The 20,209-nt window shown below is 54.5% G+C and overlaps 1 protein-coding gene across 4 annotated transcripts in view; it reads left to right on the plus strand.

The window, feature by feature from the left end:
• Positions 1 to 20,209, plus strand: part of DLG3 (discs large MAGUK scaffold protein 3) — a 38,312-nt gene that overhangs the window by 15,601 nt on the left and 2,502 nt on the right. For 2 of the 4 annotated variants that reach the window (XM_083372089.1, XM_083372090.1), the window contains exons 5-23: positions 671 to 724; positions 1,482 to 1,532; positions 1,829 to 1,953; positions 2,106 to 2,275; positions 2,846 to 2,982; positions 3,364 to 3,511; positions 3,639 to 3,798; positions 5,381 to 5,537; positions 5,973 to 6,075; positions 11,665 to 11,779; positions 13,403 to 13,579; positions 13,961 to 14,036; positions 14,654 to 14,753; positions 17,271 to 17,312; positions 17,939 to 17,989; positions 18,142 to 18,243; positions 18,499 to 18,671; positions 19,094 to 19,203; positions 19,896 to 19,987. In XM_083372089.1, coding sequence (XP_083228215.1) covers positions 671 to 724; positions 1,482 to 1,532; positions 1,829 to 1,953; positions 2,106 to 2,275; positions 2,846 to 2,982; positions 3,364 to 3,511; positions 3,639 to 3,798; positions 5,381 to 5,537; positions 5,973 to 6,075; positions 11,665 to 11,779; positions 13,403 to 13,579; positions 13,961 to 14,036; positions 14,654 to 14,753; positions 17,271 to 17,312; positions 17,939 to 17,989; positions 18,142 to 18,243; positions 18,499 to 18,671; positions 19,094 to 19,203; positions 19,896 to 19,987 — 2,143 coding nt within the window. Of the gene's footprint in view, positions 1 to 670; positions 725 to 1,481; positions 1,533 to 1,828; positions 1,954 to 2,105; positions 2,276 to 2,845; positions 2,983 to 3,363; positions 3,512 to 3,638; positions 3,799 to 4,812; positions 4,891 to 5,380; positions 5,538 to 5,724; positions 5,855 to 5,972; positions 6,076 to 11,664; positions 11,780 to 13,402; positions 13,580 to 13,960; positions 14,037 to 14,653; positions 14,754 to 17,270; positions 17,313 to 17,938; positions 17,990 to 18,141; positions 18,244 to 18,498; positions 18,672 to 19,093; positions 19,204 to 19,895; positions 19,988 to 20,209 lie in introns of those variants that run through there. The other 2 variants (XM_083372091.1, XM_083372092.1) reach the window with 2 other exon arrangements.

Genomic DNA, 20,209 nt, shown 5'->3' on the forward strand with positions numbered 1-20,209 from the left:
AATTGCCATTTTGGGGTTGGAGGGCCGTGGGGTGGGGGGAACTGAAGGCTGACTGTGAGACTAGGTTGCTCTTCTCGATGCAGGATGGAAAGAAACCTCTTTATTTGGCCAGACCTTTCAAAAATAAGGGTTTTTTAAACAATTATTATAAAAACGGTTCCCCGCCTAATTTATTAATTGGGCTTCATTATTCGATACTGCACTTTTAAAATTATCATTGAAATCTAGTTGTTGTGGTCATTGTTAGCTCCTGAGGGATAGTTGGTGGAAAACAAAAAAAATATGAAAATATTGCTAAAGAATCTTTTCTTTCTCATCCCTTCTCCTGGGTAATGACAGAACCTGAGAGATCCCTGGATTCTGGATCTGTCCAGGATCTGCCAAAGATTAGGGAGTTGGATAAAGTAGGCACTCCAGAGCAGAGGAATCAGTGACTCAGAGGAAAGATCATGTTAGAGGTGGCAAGTTTTGGGTTGGTTGGCAAATAGAGGGATAATTGGGGGCTGGGACAGAAGGCGCACTGGTCCTGGAAATGACACATGGAAAGGACACCCCTTCGTAGGAGCCCGACAAAGGATTCCCCCTCCTCCCCCCCCCCGGGCAAGTGGAGAAGCCACAGAGAACCTGCCGAGGGCAGCTCAATTCACACGGGTGTGTTTTGCTCTTTCAGGCCAGCCCTTCACCCATTCTTGTGAACACCGACACTCTGGAGCCCGGCCTCTCCGTAAGTTTGCCTCCTCTGCTAGAGTCCCTGCCTTCTCCAGAGGGTCTTGCTCACTTCCAGGAAGCGGCCCTTCTTGGCTGCCCGTTGGGTGGAGTCCGTTGTCTGGAGCCTAAGGTAGGGGGTGGGATTGATTGACGGGAGAGGTCCCTCCTCAAGTGGGCCTGCCAGTTCTTGGAGAGGGTGACCCAAACAGGCTCCCTCGGGAATATGCTGGGGGTGGGGCTGGGGCTGGGTCCCTTGCTCAATTCCTGCCTGCCTAAACAATAAGCATTTCAGTGCTCATGGACTCTGCAGGCTTCTTATCTCTGTGCAGCCTGTCAGCCTCCCTGGGCATTTTGGACACTCGCAGGGCCACCAGTTAGGGATTTTGGGTGGTGAGAGGTGTTTATTTGACAATCCTGGAGCTCCTGAAATAAGCAGCACCGGCGTGGCAGTGTGTTGTCCTGGCTTATTTCATCAGCATCTGCATTTGTGCAGAATGTGGTTTTAACTGTCCGATAATTCACTGTGATCCTCAAAGAGGATCTTCTGAGGCCCAGCAGCCTTTTTTCTCCAGCCCTCTCCTGCTTCACGGCCACGGGCTGCCTGATCCTGGGCAGTCTGGCACACCTGCTTTGATCCACGTGGATCAGGAGAGACTTTTGCTGGCATCGAGGCGGGTCTTTGGCCACTGGGCTCCGGGTGCCAGGCATGCAGGGGTGATTTGCTGCCCGGGTCCCTTATTTCTGGGCTCCTGGAATTTCCTTCTCTCCCCCAGGTGAATGGCAGCGACGGAATGTTCAAGTACGAGGAAATTGTCCTGGAACGAGTGAGTTGCCCAGTCCGGCCTTTCTCTCCAGCCCTCCGAGCCCTCCGTCCCTGCACAAAATTGGCGCATGCAGGGGGTCTCTTTTCTGCCGTGGTCTTCAGAGATGGAGCTTGCTGAGGTCTCCAGTCCTGTCCCACTCCTGGACAGAGCCGAGGCTGGGAGATCCGGCTGGGTCTGCCACAAGCGTTGTCTTCCCAGGGGACTCTCCCTCCTTGCCCCCCAGGCTCTCTGCTTCCTCTTTGGCTTCCTGCTCCTTGTTTGGGGGGAGGGTCAGCTCATATCCGGTCTCTTTGCAGGGAAACTCTGGCCTCGGCTTCAGCATTGCTGGTGGCACCGATAACCCCCATATCCCCGATGACCCCGGCATTTTCATCACCAAGATCATCCCGGGTGGAGCGGCTGCCATGGACGGCCGCCTGGGGTGAGTGCCAGGTGGCAGAGGTCCCCAGCCCCAACAGTGCAGGACCAGTTGGGGAAGGTGTGATCAGGAGGAGCAGGGCTGGGAGATTTGCCCAGATGGGCAGGGGCGCTGGGGCCGGCCCTTCCTCCCTCACCTCTTGCTCCGTGGTGCAGGGTCAACGACTGCGTGCTGAGGGTCAACGAAGTGGACGTCTCGGAGGTGGTGCACAGCAAGGCTGTGGAGGCGCTGAAGGAGGCAGGGCCAGTGGTGAGGCTGCTGGTCAGGCGAAGGCAGCCCCCGCCAGAGACCATCATGGAGGTCAACCTGATGAAAGGACCCAAAGGTGAGAGGTGGGGGCTGGGGACCTGGGGGGCCAGTTGCCATTTAAGCTTACACTCACAGAGACTCAGTTGGGGTTTTACCAAGCAGGGCCGGGCTTGGCTGTTGGGGGCCACCGGAGCTGCTGCTGGCTGGGAAGGTGCCTCGGCCAGAGCAGGCACTGTGGAGATTCCTGGTCAAGCTGCTCACGAGCCCCCTGCTCAGCAGAACCTTTTGCCTGGAAGGGCACGGCTGGTTCCAGCTGTGGGAGGAGAATATCTCACAGCCCTGCAGAGAGGGGGCAGGGGGGCACCTCAGGCTCACCCCCCAGTTCTTGCAGTGAGGCTGGCCACACTCCTGTAAAGAAGCCCCCCACCCCTAAGGGTGAGGTTCCCTTGTTGTTCTGGCCATTTGCAGTGGAAAGGTCCCCCCGGGTCCTTGCTGAGGGGCCCCCCCTTGCGGAGCATTTGGCACCGCCATCCTTAGCCCTCCGTTCTCGGCCAATGGCTGAGAAGCACTCAGGAACGTTAAGGCGGGCCTAATGAAAGGGGGATGTCCCCCGCCAATGCAGCACAGGCAATGCTCCCTCTTCCAGGGCTGGGCTTCAGCATCGCGGGGGGCATCGGGAACCAGCACATCCCGGGCGACAACAGCATTTACATCACCAAGATCATCGAAGGGGGTGCAGCCCAGAAAGACGGGCGGCTGCAGATCGGGGACCGGCTGCTCGCAGTGAGTAGCCAGCGCTGCTTCCCTTACAGGCTGCGATGGGCCATGCCACGGAGGTCAGAGGCCACGCAGAGAGAGGTTCCTGGCTACAAAGCATGTTTTCCTGTTATATCTGGTTCTGGTACCACCCAGAATGGAGGCCCAACCCAGCTGCAGGTTGATTTGCTGGTTGCCATTGCCAGGCGTGGATCCTCCATATTCTAAAGCAGTCTGTCTTTGAGCATCGTTGGTTGGGATGTAACCTGCGGAGGCTCTTGACTTTCGGAATATGCCACCGTGGAAAACCGAGCCAGGCAGGTGGGCTTTGGAGCCCCCCAGGGTTTTGATTTGCTCGGGCAGTCAGAGCATGCCGGAGCTCTCTTTCCTCTCCCCTTCCCCTCCCAGGTGAACAACACCAACCTGCAAGAGGTGCGGCATGAGGAGGCAGTGGCTGCTCTGAAGAACACCTCCGATATGGTGTACCTGAAGGTGGCCAAGCCGGGCAGCTCTCACATCAACGACCTGTACGCGCCCCCAGACTACGCCAGCAGCAGTACGTCCCTGCCCCGCCTCCCTCCAGCTCGGGGAGGAGGGGAGGGGTCTGGGTGGCCGCCGAGGGGGAGGCCGTCCAAGAGCAGCGGAGGCTAAGCCTGGTCTCTCTCCCCACTTTGTCTCCCCAGCTTTTTCTGCCTTGACCGACAACCACCTAAGCCATAATCCTGGCCTGAGCTACCTTGGAGGCATGGAGAGCAAGCCTGCTTACCCTGCTCCTCCCCAGGTCACGCCTGCCCGCTACTCACCTGTGCCCCGCCACCTGATTGGAGAGGAGGACTTCACCAGGTGAGCAGGCTGTCCTGCTGGGTTCAACAACCAATAAGGCTGCCCCTTCTGCCTCTGGCCCACAGAGGGGCTGGGATTTCACACCAGGTGGCCGGATTCTCTGAGGGTGGGTGGGACGTTGAAGCTGGAAGCCCAACTTATGGAGGATCTGTGATTGTCGAGCTTTGACGCCAGACCTTCTGTGCTGTCCTGCCTTTTCTGACTGCTGCCAGGAGTCATTCCGGCCTGGCTCTTGCAGCCCTCAGCAGGCAGGGAGCCTGTTGGCACAGCTGGAGAGTCGGGGGGTGCAGAGGGGCAGATCTGGGGAGGGTGAGTTAGCCTTTGCACAGCCATTTGAACACGCGGCCCGGCACTTTTCTGCGCTGGTGATGGGCAAGACAAGTGCTCTGTGGGCAGAGGGCAGAGACTGGCATTGGAGGGGCGCAAAGGGCCAAGGCAAGCAGGCTTCCGGCTGCGCTACCTGGGGCACCCAACCACTGGCAGCGTTGGTTCGTGACCACACGAGGGCGCTAATCAGAATGAGGCAGAGGAAGGCTGGCAGTCCATGCCCTGATCTGGGGGTAGAAATAGAGTCCATCAAGGGGCAATTCTAGGGGCTGCCCCCTTGTCCACTGGTTACCCTACCCCAATGTCAAGCAAGCTGTGATTTATAGGTGAGGGGCAAATGGACACATGAAGCCTCCGGGCCAGGACCCTGGCAGTCTTGAGTGCCCGAATCCTGCTACCAAGGGCCTCTGGGCCCACCCCACAGCCGGAGGGCTCTTCCCTGCTCTCAGCTCTTCTGCAGAGCTGGCTGTGCAGGCCGAGCCCTCCTCCTCCTGCCTGGCGGGTGCCCAGAGGGAGGGAAGAGTTAAGGCCAGTGGCACTTCCTGGGCAGCGCCTGCATCTGGATCATCTCAAGGGTCTGACAGCCCCGGTTGCCGGAGAGGGAGGGGAGGGGAGGGCGGGGCAGTGCAGATAAAAGGCAGGCTGCCCGCCCTCCCCCCCCAGAGACACAGCCACCATGATCACAGTCAACGTCTCCTCCTCCATGTCCTGTGGGAGGCAGCCCCCCCCACCGCAGTCTGCCGGCCTGCGTCGAAGAGGGACTCGGTATTGTGCTCCCCCCATTTGTGCTTTCAGGTGGGGGGGGGGGCTCTGCAAGGCTTGTCGTGGATGTCTGGGTCTGAGTGGGTCAGCAATGCTGTCCTTGGCTTGATTCCATCCTGGCTGGGGGGACGTGCAGCTCTTGAAGAGCAGACCCCTCTAGAGCTAATTGACAGGCGAAGAGGGGGGTAGAGAAACATCTTGGAGGGGAGGGCATGGAATGGCTGCTGCTAGTTACGAGCCAGGGGAAGCTTGGGGGGAGGGGCTCCAAGGACAGGAGCTGACCCTCCCCAGTTCTCCCCCCTCCCTTGTGCTCCTTCCGGGCATCAGAAGACCAGCCAAAAGCTCCCTTTACCCAAAATGTGGGGGTCCAGTTCAACCCTGGAGTGAATGGAGGTGCTGCTGACCCTTTGGGGGGCTGATTGACACCCACCATCCTGGGATCAAGCCCCAGCTGCTCCTGTCCCCCCTAACCCTACCCCTCTCCTCCTACCAGGGAGCCCCGAAAGGTCTCGCTGCACAAGGGCGCCAGCGGCCTGGGCTTCAACATTGTGGGAGGCGAGGATGGGGAGGGCATCTTCGTCTCCTTCATCCTGGCCGGGGGACCAGCAGACCTGAGCGGGGAGCTGCGGCGTGGCGATCGCATCCTGTCGGTGAGTGCAGTGGGGGCCTTCTGAGGGGGGGCAGACGGTGCTTTTGCCAGGTCTCCTTGCTCCCCAGGCCCATCTGCCCAGCCGCTAAGGGGTTAACCGCTGGCCCACGCAGGGCAGGGCAGGGCAAGGCAGGGCAGGGCAGAGCACCTCACCCAACCGGTCTGGCCTGGGTTAGCCCGGCCCCATCGCGAGGAGGAAGCTGGTTTCCGCTTGGCCAGGGGAAAACAGTGCCAGGCCCCCGGCCCGCATAAATGGCTTCTCGAGCCTGCGGGAGCCGCCCCCTCACGTTCCAGGGACAGGGGGCTCTTTTCCATCAGGTCAGGCGCAGCTCAGCGCCCGGCCTGAGGCTGGAGGCTTTGCGGGGGGGGGGGAGGCCCGGGTGCCCGTGTCCGGCTCTGCCTTCCCACCGAGCTGACGGGCGGGTCTCTTCGCCAGGTGAACGGCGTCAACCTCCGGAACGCGACGCACGAACAAGCGGCAGCGGCCCTGAAGAGGGCCGGACACACCGTCACCATCGTGGCCCAGTACAGGCCCGAAGGTAAGAGCGCTGCGGTCCCGGGGGGGCTCCTTCCTGCCGGCGGGGCACCGGGAGCCGCGCCCCTCCGAGCCCGGCGGAGAGGCCGGGGGCCACCGGGGACGGCCGCAGCGCCGGCAGCGCCGGCTTTCCGCTGCTCTTTTCCCGCTGCGCCCCGCCCCTTCCCGCGTATCGTGTGCACGCGTTAACGCGCGTCGGGGCCGGGCAGCGAGGGCGGCGCTCGGTATGCAAATAAGGCGCCCGCCTGGGGTTACCCGGGGATGAGCGGCGCGGCCGCCGATTGGCCGAGGAGGACGTTGACGTAGAAAAACGCGGGGCGTGGCCTGCCGCGGGGCGCGGCGGCGATCGGGCCAACCTCGGAGCGTGGGGCCGCACCAATTGCGAGAGAGTTCGGGCGGCGATTGGACGGGGTGGAGGGGCGGGTCGGCAGCGCGAAATCCGGTTGGGCGCGGCGGGCGGAGCGGCGCGGCGATTGGGCAGAGCCCAGCGCGAGGCCGCCCCTCCTCCTTCCCGCCCGGGCGACCCACCGGCCGGCCGGGCTTTGTGTGCGGACGGGGAGGCGGGGCGGCGGCGGCGGCGGCGGCGGGCAGGTGAGCGGGCTCCGCGGGCGCCTCCCGCTCCAGCCGGGCCCCCACCCCCCGCCGCCGCCCAGAGCTTGGCCGTTCCGGGCGGGGGCGGGCGGGGGCGGCCGGGCGGGGGGGGGGGCTTTGCGCCGGGGGGGAGGGAAGCGGGAAGGCGCCGGAGCGGGCGGGGGGGGGGCCCGAGCAGCTGCCCTCGCGGGGCCCGCCCGGCCACCTGCCCGGCGCCTGGAGCCCGGCGGGTCCGTCTCTTGGCTGGCCGCCGTGTGGGAAGCGGGGCCCCGTGGGAAAGGATCTTTGGGAACGGCCCGCCCATCGGCCCCTCCGTAGTCTCCGCGGTGCAAAGCCGGCTCGCGTTGTGTCTGTCCCCCCGGAGAACGGGAGACCCGGGCCTGCCCGAAGTGTAATGTGAAAAAAAAAACCCACGACCGAGTGCCAATCGCCAGAAAACAGTCTCAGATCGACTTTTGGGCAGCAGTTTTATTAAGGCAGCTGAAGGCTGCTAATCGTCTTCTCTTGTGCTGGAGATAGAAGAGTTGTGTTGCGTACAACAGGGCGACACAACAGAAAAGGTAGCAGAATCGATGGCTTTCCAAACGTTGTTGAACAGTCCCGTCTAATGTGGCTGCAGTTCAGCGACAGCTGAATTATACAGGTTCTCCGTCGTGGTCAAAGAAAAAGCCCTGATATCCCGCAAGCGTGACCAATTTTCAAATTCCGTGGGAAGTTTTTGAACTATCAATTTTTTAGTCTCGGCTGAATGAATGTGAGTCTACCCACAGCAGACAGTTACACTTGGTAGCTCCGCATGTAGACTCGGGGACATTTATTGCCAGTTTGTAATAATCATGGTCACAAAATCTTGCTGACTTTTGAACTTTGTGGCTGAAATAGTGCTTGCTTGGTCTGGCTGAATCTTGCACCTGTTTCAGAGAGGACCGGCGTGAAGCTAGCAGATGACCTGTTCTGCTCCTGGAGTGAATCGTCCTGCCTCTGACAACTGGCACGACTCTCCATTCTCTGTCCCTGAGAAAGGAGGTCTTGTGTGTAGGAAATTCTTGCTTGGTTTGGCTTACTTTCTCTCTGACTTGTTGCTGTGTGGAACTTGCAGTTGAAATGCTGATAGCTGTAAAGAGGAAGAGGGAATTAATCTTCCTAACCAGAATGAGCTGAGTTAACCAATGTGGTTAATGTGGCACGCTCAATTCCTGCTTGTCATGAGACTTTGTGTGCTCTGACACTTGTATAAAGTGCACTTTTTAAGGAGAGGGCTTTGCAGCGTGGATGCGAACCTGGTTTTACATAGAAACGTCGATAGGAGAGTGGGATTTTGGTTCACAAAAAATACTGTAAATGTGTGGAAAACGATCAGTGTTATTGTACAATTGTGGGAGGTGAAATGAAATAATAGTCTCATGGATTTAAAGTCCTGAGGGATAAAGCTGAGGCCCTGAAAATCTACAAAGTATCCTGGTGGTGATATAAGTAAAGACACCACCATCTTTTTTGAACTTGTTTTGAATTAGTTTGTAGAACCTCTGGATGCAGAATAGATTCATCTCTGACCCAAAATAAGCTGCAATGTTAGTCCTCTGCTTCTTTTCTCAGACCTTGCCTTGAAAGTGTTCAATAACTAGGATTTATTTATTTTGAAAACGTTAAACCATTTACCAACAAAGTTCATGAAACTGCTTACCTGACTGTACATTTAAAATGTAATAAAGGTGAGAAGCCTTACGAGGGAGAAGCAGAAGCACCAACACAGTCCCTAAGAATCTTTAAGGAATTCTAACCCCCCCCCCACGTGTTGAATCATGGGATCACAGGAAAGTTGCCTGAGAATGCCAAAGGCCCAGACATAAGTGCAGGCGCGGCCGGCTGCTAGTTGCTATCGACAAGCCAGGTTATCTTCCTTTGTCTCTCCTTAGCTGTTTCTTGGCCAATGCAGAGCTGATGGGGAGGGGGGAGGGGAGAGAGAGAGATCCTTGTGTCTGCTCTGTCCACGAGGGGGTAGCTGTTGGGATCATATTGTTAGCAGCTTCCCAGAATTTGGGGGAATATTTATTAGTTCAAGACAATCCTCCATGGTCTGACCTGGTGGACAGCTTCCTGCACTTAATTCAAGCGAGATGTGGGCTGGTTCACCACGTGATCTGCTTTGCCCCCCCCAAAGAAAAGAAAAGAAGAAAAAAGCCTTTCAGTGCAGCTGAAAGCACCTTCTGCTAGCAGAGCTGGCCTGCTTTCCTTGCCCGCCTCGGTGACGCTTTCCCCCCCCCCCACCGCTCCGCATTATTGTTTTCACGAGAGGCTGATCGGAGCAGGCCGCCCTCTGCCCCGGGCGCTGGAAACCGAGCCTTTGCTGCCTCGCCAAGCAGCAGGGCAGAAACAGCCTTTCCGTTTGTCCCTCCGTGGGGGAGGTTGTAAGTAGTGGAAGGATGTCACAGAGCTGCTCTCGGCTGTCCGTGCTCCCCTTTCAGGCTGTTGCCCTGAAATCTGCCCAGCCTCGAGTGGCGTTTGCAGGTGAGGACGGGTGCTAGGTCTGCTCTTGGCAGGGACCCGTTGGGTTCGAGACTGCTTGTGCTGCCGGCGAGAGGCATGTGCTGATTAATGTGAAATTGGACACACACGCACGCACACCCATGGCAAAAAAGGGAAAATTTTGCCATGTAAAATGTTTGTTATCAGTAGGCTGACGGGAGCTCCAGGAGTGGTGCAGAGCTAGAGAGCGCCTTGCTTCAGGCCGTCAGAGTCTCTGCCCTTCATCATCTGAGGTTAAAGAAGGGCCTCTTATTTTAATCTCTTGACATTTCACCACTGTGATTGTGGCTTAGCTGTTTCAAACCGGCCCAAGGAGGGTGGTTGGGACAGTACCTGCCGCTTTGCCCCCTTCAGTCCTCAGCCTTGAAGGCAACGACTGGAAGTCTTTCTCTCCAAGAAGACCCTGTGAGGGAGGCCCAGAACCCTGCTCGGTCCAGGGGAGAAGGCTTAGGATACGGGAAAACACACTTTGGAGCATAAATGGGGTCAGGGCATTTCCATGCACCGATCGTTGCCTTTCCATAGAATCTCCTGCAGCATCGGTCAAGCCACATATGTGCCCGCAGCATGGTGCGTATTCATATTCAATGATTTTTCTTACATTTATGTAAACCCATTGTTCCTGAAGGTGACTTAGCCCACGCCTGTTATTTCTACATTCTCTGTTGATACTTTGGAAAACTGGATCAATATTGGTCACGGCTCGGCTGCTGTAAGGGGTTGATCCATATTGATGCTTGGGGTGGGTGGCTGAGTCCTTGCCAGCTCACTGAATAAAATAAAAACATAACTTTCTAAGCCTGTAGGACTGAGGGGTCCACAATGAGAGTGGGGAGAAAGGCAACATATAAGAAAGCGATCAAGAAGATCGAATTGGAGCATGTGAACAAAGAACCCCAGCAAATGATAAAAATGACTTATCTGCATAAAATACATCTTAAAACGAACACCTGGGATTGAAGGAATTAAATCAGTCATCCTGTAATAAAATCAAATAAATTGGCATTTGAAAAATCAATAATACTACATACTTGGGGCTTTGCTTTTGACTTCCATGTTTTTTAGGCGTTCCGGTGTTTCAGAGTTTATAGGCAATGCACGTAGAGGCCAAAATGGAAGGATTGGATAAAAGTTCCTAGCAAAACAGACGACAGTTTTCCTGCTTTTGTTTTTAACTGTTTAGTTTAGAGAACATGCTGTTCAGCGTACCTGGTTTAAACTTCCAACAGAGATGATTTGTTTCATTTTACTAACAAAGTTTAATGCTGAATTGGGATTCCTTGGTTGTATTATTTATTAATATTCTGAATTTTGGAAAGTGATGAAGGTGTTTCTCTGCTATTGGAGCAGAATTACTGCTGATGGAAGTACGGTAATTAGAAATTAACTGGTGGCAGCGTGAAAAGTCTACTGTTCTTGGGGACTTGATTTTATAAGGTCCTCTGCACATTGATCTTATTAAATTGTAAATTCTCAAAATAACCCACCTCTACCTTATGCAGGCTTCTGTGTAATAATGTTGCTTAACCTTAAGCCAGTATACACGATGCATGAAGATGTGCTGTGGAAAAGGCATAACCTTGAAGTAAATGGTAAACCCAAGACTGTCTTTATGTAACCCTTTGCTTGCATAATCTGGATGCTGGCAAATGCAGCGCGTGGAAGGTTAATAGAGCCCCATCGGTGCATGTTTTCCAATGTCTTTAGGAATGTTTTCAAACAGTTCAAGCGCTTTGGGCATTAAACCACAGCTCTGTTAATTTTACCGTGATCTTATCCCCAACAAGAGCCAGATGCCGTTAATGGACTTTTGAACTGCTGTTTACTGTTAATAGTGCCAAGTCTCCTAAAACACAACAGCATCTTTAGCCATTGAAATATTTGTGGTAATTGATGCTAAATGTTTACTGTCAGTCTCGGGAAATACTACTTGAATATCCTCTGCCTCTGATCAGCCAGTTTTGTTGGTTCAGGCGGGTTCTGGGATTGTAAAAGGAACAAAAAACCCTGCGCCTCCTCTCCATCCTTCCCCCGATGTGAGGTGCTCCTCCTGTGTTGGTAGCTCTTCAACTGCCTTCTTGATGTAAACCCAGCCTGCTCAGTCTCACCTTAGTGAGGAAGATGTTTAATAAGCTGCCTCTTTCTACATCCTTCCCTAGTAGCATTTCTGAGAGGGAGTGATCTCAACCATAATGCTACTCTAAATGCAGCATTCTGAATACCATCTGATCGGTCCTGGTTACCGTCGTTGCCTCCTTAGCCTATTTGTCACACCTCAGTGAGCCATGGCTTTCTCAAAGGCTGACACCTGTCTCCAGGTGTGCAGCGTGTTTGGCCCGGGGCCTGGCAAGTCAAGAGTGCACGGAGCGGGAGTTCCACAGGTGAGGGCTCTGGCCGGCTGCTTGCTTGTCCCTTGTGTGTGAAAAGCGGAGCCTGGAGGGACCCCAACCCAACCTGCCCTCCTTTGTGTTTGCAGAGTACAGCCGCTTTGAGTCCAAGATCCATGACCTCCGAGAGCAGATGATGAACAGCAGCATGAGTTCGGGGTCTGGTTCACTTCGGACGAGTGAGAAGCGGTCCCTCTATGTCCGGTATGCATAATGACCCTTTTGGTGGGTGTTGAAGGGCACGTTGCCCTCTTCAGACTAAATTTTTTTGTTACTGTGCTGCATTCAATGTGATCTCTAATTCTCTTCCCCCAGAAAAAGGGGCCTTGTGGTGCCACTTGCTGAGAATGCTGATGGGTTAAAGCCTAGTTAGTGGGACCCTTTGATTTTAATTGGTTACAACAAAGTTTAGCCATTTTTCAGCCGTCATAATTCTAATTGCATGACCTCTGCCTGTGGCTCAGCAATTTCCCGTCTTCCTGAAACGTTGCTTCCATTTTGGGCAGCACCCCAAAGGCAGCATAGCCTTCCTGCACCGGAGCAAGGCATCGCACGAGGCCTCCAGAGTGTGGGATGTAGTGGCCTTGTCCAGCGGAGCGCTCTTGGATAGCTTGTGATTCTCAGGTCCTCAGAGTTCACGGGGCCCATTTGATCAAAAACTTTCCAAGCACAGTTTAGCCACGCGCGTTGAGCTAATCCAGCCATATGATCTGCTTGTGTGCTACAAATCCTGAAATCGAATTGGGTAAACCTTGGCTTAGTTAACCATGGTTGAGCATGTTCGGCATGCACTGACCGTGTGGGTGAGCCTCTTCTGCAAAGTACCGTTGAATCTTCTCAATGTAGAAAGGAGACAAACTCTCCATAAGATCTCAGCCTTTGGCTCGCTTTTCACCCTGAAGCGGCTTCTGGCCATTGCTGGCTGCTGCTCTTCTGGGCTATGTTGACGGATTCTGTGCCTGCTAGAGGACAGAGGTACAAGCCAATAAGTCTGTTGCCCCGGAGCAGGACTCTAGCAAGCGGTCGGCTGCATCGGCCGCTGGGCTCCTCTGCGCTCCCCCACCCCATCCCACCCTGGTGTGAGCTGCTCATAATACGTGCCGGCCTTTTTGGTCCAGCTGCCGAGATGCCTGGGCTCGTGGCTTGGGTGGGGGTCTTCTGGAATAGTCCGCCCTCGCAAATGCCTCCCAGCTCAGCTTCTCTTTTCAGTGGCAAAGTAGTCAGGATTTCCGACCCCATCTTGCACATCATGTTCTTGGCTGCTCCTGAGGAGATTGAGGCAGTGCTCTGCAAATCCTTTTGCACTGGGAGAGGATAGTCAGCCCTTTGGGTGGAGTAGTTTCGGGCACAATTTAACTGCAACTGATGAAATGGACAAGCTGCTGGTTGTGGTAATTACAAGGCTTGTTTTGCCAGATGGGAAAGCCTGATCTCGCCTCAGCCAACACATTTTCCTGGGTTCTTTGTGCCGAACAGGAAGTGAACCCTTAACTTGGGCAGAGGCAGACAAAATTGCGTCCCCTGGTGGCAGTAAGAGGAACTTGCAAAAGACCAACCCTCCTGGTTCTGTGCATGGCAAGCCTATGCCAGGGCTGTGGTGATAATGTGGTTGGAGTAAAAGGTGGGCCTTTTTGGTAGCCAGGAGTCAGAGTCACCGGGATGGACCTGGAGAGAGAGGCCCACTTTTCCAAAGGAAGGGGAGCTTGAGAAAGGAGAGGGGGACAGCTGCGTTGCGTCCAGCAGAGACAGGGCGGGGGGAGGCTTCGGGGTGTGGAGACAACTAAGGGCCCTCTGGCCATCCTGCTAACCTGCCTTATCCCTGGACAGAGCCCTCTTTGACTATGACCGAACTCGGGACAGCTGCTTGCCCAGCCAGGGACTCAGTTTTTCTTATGGGGACATTTTGCACGTCATCAACGCCTCGGATGACGAGTGGTGGCAGGCGAGGCTGGTGACCCCTCACGGCGAGAGCGAGCAGATCGGAGTCATTCCCAGCAAGAAGAGGTGAGGACTTGTTTGGCCGCGGAGGCCCTTGTGGCGGTGGGTTTTCACTGGACGGTTCTCGCCTTTGGCCAATTGCGTCACTTTTCTTGAGGTGGGTTGTCAGGAAGAGCTGAAACGGACTTCAGGGCCAGGGCGACGTGGGCCTGTGTTTTGCTGTCAAGCACAGTGAATTTCCAGGTGGTAAAGAAAATTCTGCTCGTGATGGAGGTTGTGTGGATTTTTGAGCTTCTGTTTTACCTTACCCTGAAGGCCTGAGGAATCAGCTCTGCCAATAATTTCTGTGAGATTCTTGAGAAAGAAAGATCTGGGTGAGGCAGGAAGAGGGGTCAGAGTGGGATCAAAGTCACCGTTAAAGCTCTTTCTTTTTCTTGGTGCTGTCAGAGTGGAAAAAAAGGAACGGGCACGCTTGAAAACGGTGAAGTTCCATGCTCGGACAGGGATGATCGAATCCAACCGGGTAAGTGCTGCTTGTTTGCGTGTGAGTGTGAGTGTGAGGAGTAGGGAAGGGTCTTGAATGAAGTCCGATTGGGATGGCAAGCACAGTTCCTGCAAGGTGTGCTCTGGCCGGTGCTGCTTAGGTGACGGTTGAACCGAGGGGTCTCGGTCTGCAGGAAGAGCGTCTCTAGAAGCCCCCCTCCCCTGCCCCAGATAGGACGTCCTCAGACTTCGTCCAGCGAAGTTCTCCACTTCTGCGGTCCAGGACAGTTTCCGGTGGCCTGACCTGAATTCCCTGAGGTCGGCTCAAGGAGTTTGCGGAAGGCCGGGACAGTGAATTCCTCCACGGACTGTTGGAGAGCCCGGCTGTGGGGACCCCTCCTTGTTATTGTGGCAATGAAAACTGTCAGTCGTCTTCCACCATCCCTCAAGATCATTTCCTCCCCCCTTAATTTTCCTCTTCCGTTTCCCATTTCCATTTAATTTCCATGATTTCATTTGAGGGGCAGCTTCCCTGACACCGATCACCGTTGTCTGTTCATTTTAATTTTTCTTGCATGCTTTAAACGCCATTGTTTTTTGTCCTTTTTGTTTTTGTTGTTTCCTTCTGCACCCCTTGCATCTTCCCCTTCTTCACAGTTGATCAAAACGAAACGTAAAAAGAGTTTCCGTCTCTCTCGAAAATTCCCCTTTTACAAGAGCAAAGAGAACTTGGCTCAGGAAAGCAGCGGACAGGAACGTAAGTAGCAGCTGCCCTGCTCGGATTCTCTCTGGGAGCCCCAGCTGCTGCTGCTGCTGCTTCCTTGGGGGGCGGGGGGGGCATCCTGGCCCCAGACCTGGGAGGCTCGGTGGATCCTGCCTTACCTCAGCTGTCTAGGGGAGCATCGGCCCGTCTGAATGACGATGATGCTCAGGGAAGGCTCTGGTCAGGATCCTGAAAAGGTTGTCCCCGTTCACGGCTGCGAGCAGATGGGTGGCCAAAGGGTTCAGAGGCAGCGTTACAGGAAGGAACGGCTGAGCCTTTGGCTCCGGAAGAGGCTGCTGGCTCCTCCTGGTTCCTTGCTCAGCCTCGCTTGCCGAAGTGGGCCTCCGCCTTTGCTTGCAGCGATTGTTCCAGCCCGGAGCAGTTCACTCTTCCCGACGCCCCTTATTTGCTCAGCCGTCTCCCTGTAGCCAAGAGCTGAAGCCTCACAGCTGACACCCCCCCTCCCCGAATGCCTTTGGGGTGGAGCTTGCCCCCCCCCCCGACAGCAGCAGCTCCTTTCCCTGCCCAATAAGCTAGGATAAAGGAGCAGGTTTGCGCACATCCCACAATTTATACAACATGACTAGAGATGCCCTTACAAAAGCAGCAGGTTTTGTGTGCTCTCTCTCTCCCGGAAGGGCAGCTTTATGCTCTCGCGCCACCTTCGCAGAGCTACCGGCCTCTGCCTCCAGCTACGTTACGCGACCGTTTAGCCTCCTCTTTTTTCTCGACTCCCAGCGCCTTTCCAGCACTTTTTGTTGCCTGCCCTCCGATTCCTTTGACTGAAGTTGCGGGGATTGGATTCCAGAACTTCTCCTTCCAAAGCAGAGGCCGGGTCGCAGAGCTGTGCCCCTCTCGTGCCCTTGGCCAGAAAAGCAGTCGAGGATTAGGATGCAAGAGAGAGCAACTCCTGTGCAAGAGGCCGGATTGCTGGGCTCTGCCTAGACCCGGGCAGGTGCAGAGGCTCTGTGTGGAGAGGACTAGCATCAGAGCTGAGAATAACTCACCCTGTGCTCTCTGCAGCCAGGCTGATCTTTGGTGCGCGATCCTGCTCTCGCTTACGGTGATTGCAGGCTAGTCACTCCACTGAGGTCTCCAGCGAGTGCTTACCAGTTCTGGTGATAAATGAAGAATCGACTCCTGTGGCAGTGGGAGGGGGACCAGTGTCCGGGGATTGGCGGAGAGGAGCAGCAGATACCATTTGCGGGGTGTGTGTGTATGATTCTTGGGCTACACTGCTCTGTATAAGTGATATCCCCCCAGTAGCCCCGGGGTAGATCGTCTCGGAACAAGGGGCTCTGCTTGGTGCTGCAGAACCTGGTGATCCTGGTACAGAGAGGCAGCTGGGGACTTCTGCCTTGGTGTCTGCTCTCTGGGCTTCTTTTGGAGCAAGTTTGGCCCGTCTTACCTTCTAGAGAACATGCTCAAATGAGGAGTTTTGGGGACACAAGATCTTAGGAAAAGTTGGTCATGAGCTTTAACTTCACTTGCTGTTGCAGCTCTCAGCCATTCTGCACTCCTGTCACTAATGCTGTCCTGGCCCTGTCTCTCTCCCCCACTTTCTCTTTCCTTCTCTCCGTCTTCCTCTCCCCTTGCTCTCCCCTCTGGCTGGCTGTGAATCAGGACTTCCCGGGGTTAAGTGACGATTATTATGGCGCAAAGAACCTGAGTAAGTGGAACTTCACTGCACACGATCACTTTCCATTGCTAGCATGTCTGTGACCGGAAGGGAGCTCGTGGGACGCTTGGCCTAGATTCAGCTCCCACGAGCCCAGCCTCCTCATAGCCGCTACTCCACACAGACTGGCGGCCTCCTTCCAAAGAAGAGACCTCTCTTAGCACTTGCTGATCGGTCTTAGGAGCCTCTTCCTGGATAGGGCTACCAGCAGTGCAGTGAGTTGGCCAGGAGAAAGGCTGGGATCGTCCTTACAGCCAGGTGCCAGCCAAGGAAAGAAATTGGGCCGGGCACGTATCAGGAAACTCCTTCCCCCCACCATTAGATCCTTGAACTTTGCTGTGTTTACCCTGTGTGTGTGAACGCCTTTTCTCCCCTACTGTCAGAATGGGAACACCTCAGTTGGGCAGCCCTGTAGTTTCTTTCCTGTCGTTTGTCTGCTCTCAGTGCCTCCCCTCCTCTCTTCCCTTCTCTGCAACTCTCAGTGGCGGGTTGCGCTCTCGGGGGACAAAGGGGAAGCTGGCCAGGAACAGGGCGGTTTGCGCTTCAACCCTGCTTGTGCCTGAGCTGCTCTCGTATGCCTGCTGGAGAGGGTGATGGAGGAAGAGAGCTAATAGTCCCTGCTGGAGTCTTGTTTGGGAAAGCAATCCACAACTACATGTAGTTACTTCCTGAGTGGAGTGGATCAGCTAGGCGCCCGTCCAAGAATGCACCGAAGCAGAGGGCCTTGTGCTCCTCTCCCCCCACTCCCCGTCCCCAGTACTTGTGGCCATCAACAGCTGGTCCCCTGCTGTCCATCTGTGTGTATTAAATCCAGGTCTCTTTCTTGGTTGCAGAGGGTGTGACATCAAACACCAGTGACAGTGAGAGCAGTTCCAGTAAGTATCTCTTGTTTGTTCGTCCTCAGGGTGGCGGCCGGGGTCTCAGTCTGTTCTTTGGATCGATAGCTCCTTTTGGCTGCTTCCCAGCGCTTGGGATTGGAGCGTTGCATAAGTCAGTCGAACGGGTAGAATGGATTGATTTCCAGTAGCAGAGGCTAAAGCCTGAATAGTATCTTATTTACATATTGAGCTTTGCCCCCATTGACTCATATAGTTGACTAAGGTGCAAAAGAGTAGGTAAGGGACTTTGGATCAGATGTGAGATTTATGCCCCGTTTCCATTGGCACGGAAGCCCTCTTGAACCCCCCAACCTCTTCCTCTCATGGGATCCAATCTACTAAGTAAGGAAGAGGAGGGAAGGCCAATTACGTTGCTGAACTATCAGTCCCTCGTCTTTAGGGCCGGCTGCCTGGGCTGCTATAAATGGGAGTCCCCTCAGAGATGGTTCCCCAACGATTGAGCTGAGTGGAAAATGTGTCTATAATGGAGGGAAACCTTTGCCTCCCCCAGACAGCTAAGGAAAAGTGAAAATGTCAGAAATTAATAGCAGTTGCCATTTGGCAGAGAGGTGGGGGGGGGAGTTGTTGCTGCAAGGCCAGCTGATTCTTTCCAATTCTTTCAGAAGGACAAGAGGACACAATTCTGTCATACGAACCTGTGACAAGGCAAGAAAGTAAGTTGCAAAAAAGGCTGGTCCATCCTCATCTTTTCGGAGGACAAACAACTTAGATCTGCATGTTATTTTTCCCGAATAGCTTTGAACTTCAGAGCTGACCAGCGACTGGTCTCCAAAACTCCTCATTGTCTTTTTGACTATCTTTGTAGTTCACTATGCCAGGCCAGTGATTGTTTTGGGGCCCATGAAAGACAGAGTCAACGATGACCTCATCTCAGAATTTCCACACAAGTTTGGATCCTGTGTGCCTCGTAAGCAACGGCTCTCTTGTATTTGGGGGGGAGGAAGATTTAAGGGACACGTATGTCTTCCAGAGTGATGCTTTAGGCCTCGTGCTCTGGGTGTTCGTGTGAGAAGAGAGTGAGTGTTCATATCCATGGGTTGGTGCTTTTTTCGCAGCAGAAGTTAAAAGGCCAAGCTGTACGGTCAAGGTCAGCCATGCCTGTAGAAGTGTAAGAAGAGGCTGCGCTCTGAACCACAGAAAAAGCAAATATATTTTCTTTCAGACACTACCAGGCCACGGCGTGAAAATGAAGTTGACGGACAAGATTATCACTTTGTGGCATCACGGGAGCAGATGGAGAAGGACATTCAGGACAGCAAATTTATTGAAGCTGGGCAGTTCAACGACAATCTCTATGGAACCAGCGTCCAGTCTGTGCGGGCGGTGGCTGAGCGGGTGAGTCCGGCACCAGGGGCTGCATCATTCTTGGTCAAAATACCGCATGGCCAAGTGGCTGCTCAGGACTTGTGGCATCGTTCAGTTCACGAATTACCCGTATTCTGTCCACTGTCAAACCAAGCAGCAGACTTTGGTCCCGGCTGGTTTATGTCGGGTTTCGGATCAGCTTGTTTTGACGCTCCTGCTGCTATTTCATGCAGGAGCTGATGCATACATGGTGATGACCTTAAGCCACAATCTCATTTAAATTCTAAAACACTGTAAATAAACCAGCCACCTAGCAGGTGTTGTCTGCCGGCATCTCGGCTCCTTTGGGTTGTGGTCCTCCTGTTGAGTTTGGGGTGGGGACGGTGGCAAAGCGTCTTGAAAGTGCGAAAGTGCAAAGGCTGCGTCATAACGGATGCCCTGCCCTCCTCCAGGGGAAGCATTGTATCCTCGACGTGTCGGGCAACGCGATCAAAAGATTGCAGCAAGCACAACTCTACCCAATTGCGATTTTCATCAAACCCAAATCCATCGAAGCGCTCATGTGAGTAACAGGGAGATTAGCAATTTAGTTATTTTTATTTATTCACCCAATTTATACCCCTCCCATCTCACTGTCTGACGCTGGGTGGTGTATAAATAAAAGCATTAATTCGCTTACCTGAAGGCGACCTGTGAGGGGCGTGGCCCAGGGGTGGAACAGCACCTGTGGGAAGGGGGGGGCCCTGACGCCCTGCCTGCTGCAGGAGAGGCTTGGTGGGGGGCAGGTCTTGTCAGACGTCTCTGAAGGGAAGGTTTAGTGATGGACACAGGGACGTGGGTGTTGGGCAGCTCTTGCCAAATGGACCGTGGTCAGGTCAGTAATGGGTTTTTTGCCCACTTAGTGCATCCAGCTCCCCTTTTTGATTAATGGAAGTTATTTGGCTGCAGGTGGATTTAAAATCTACTTTGGGATACCTTTCCCTGCATTCGGCTCTCAGAATTGCCAGTCTTGGTTTCTCTCTGGCCTCCATGGTCCGTAAGCTCTCTCCATGACCACAGCCCTCCCGCTTTCCCTCCACCTGTCTCTTCAGGCGGAGTTGAGACGCGGAGGTGCCTTGTGCCATTTCCCTGCCAATCCAGGAGTCTCTCGGGGAGCTGAGGAAAAGTCAGATTTCAGACAGCGGCAGAAGCAGAGACGCTCCTGCCGGAGTAGAGGCTTTTGTCCTGACACTGTTTTTTTTCCTGGGCCCGCAGGGAGATGAACCGGAGGCAGACGTACGAGCAGGCCAACAAGGTCTTTGACAAAGCCATGAAACTGGAGCAGGAGTTTGGAGAATACTTTACGGGTGAGAGTTCTGTTGGGCTGTTCTGGTGAGCTTGCGATGGGAACCCCCCTGTGTAGATGCCTTCTTTGTAGGAATTGGAAGGAGTGCGAAGAGTAGATTTTCATGTAGAATAAAACGGGTCAATAATGCAAGATCCGTTTAGGTGCTTGGAGCTTCAGAGGAGGCAGTAAGTTGCCCCTTGGCGGTGGGGGAAGGACCCTTCTCCTCTAGTAAACTCAGTTC

The sequence above is a fragment of the Vipera ursinii genome, assembly GCF_947247035.1.
Source record: "Vipera ursinii genome assembly, chromosome: 12".
Lineage (NCBI taxonomy): Eukaryota > Metazoa > Chordata > Lepidosauria > Squamata > Viperidae > Vipera > Vipera ursinii.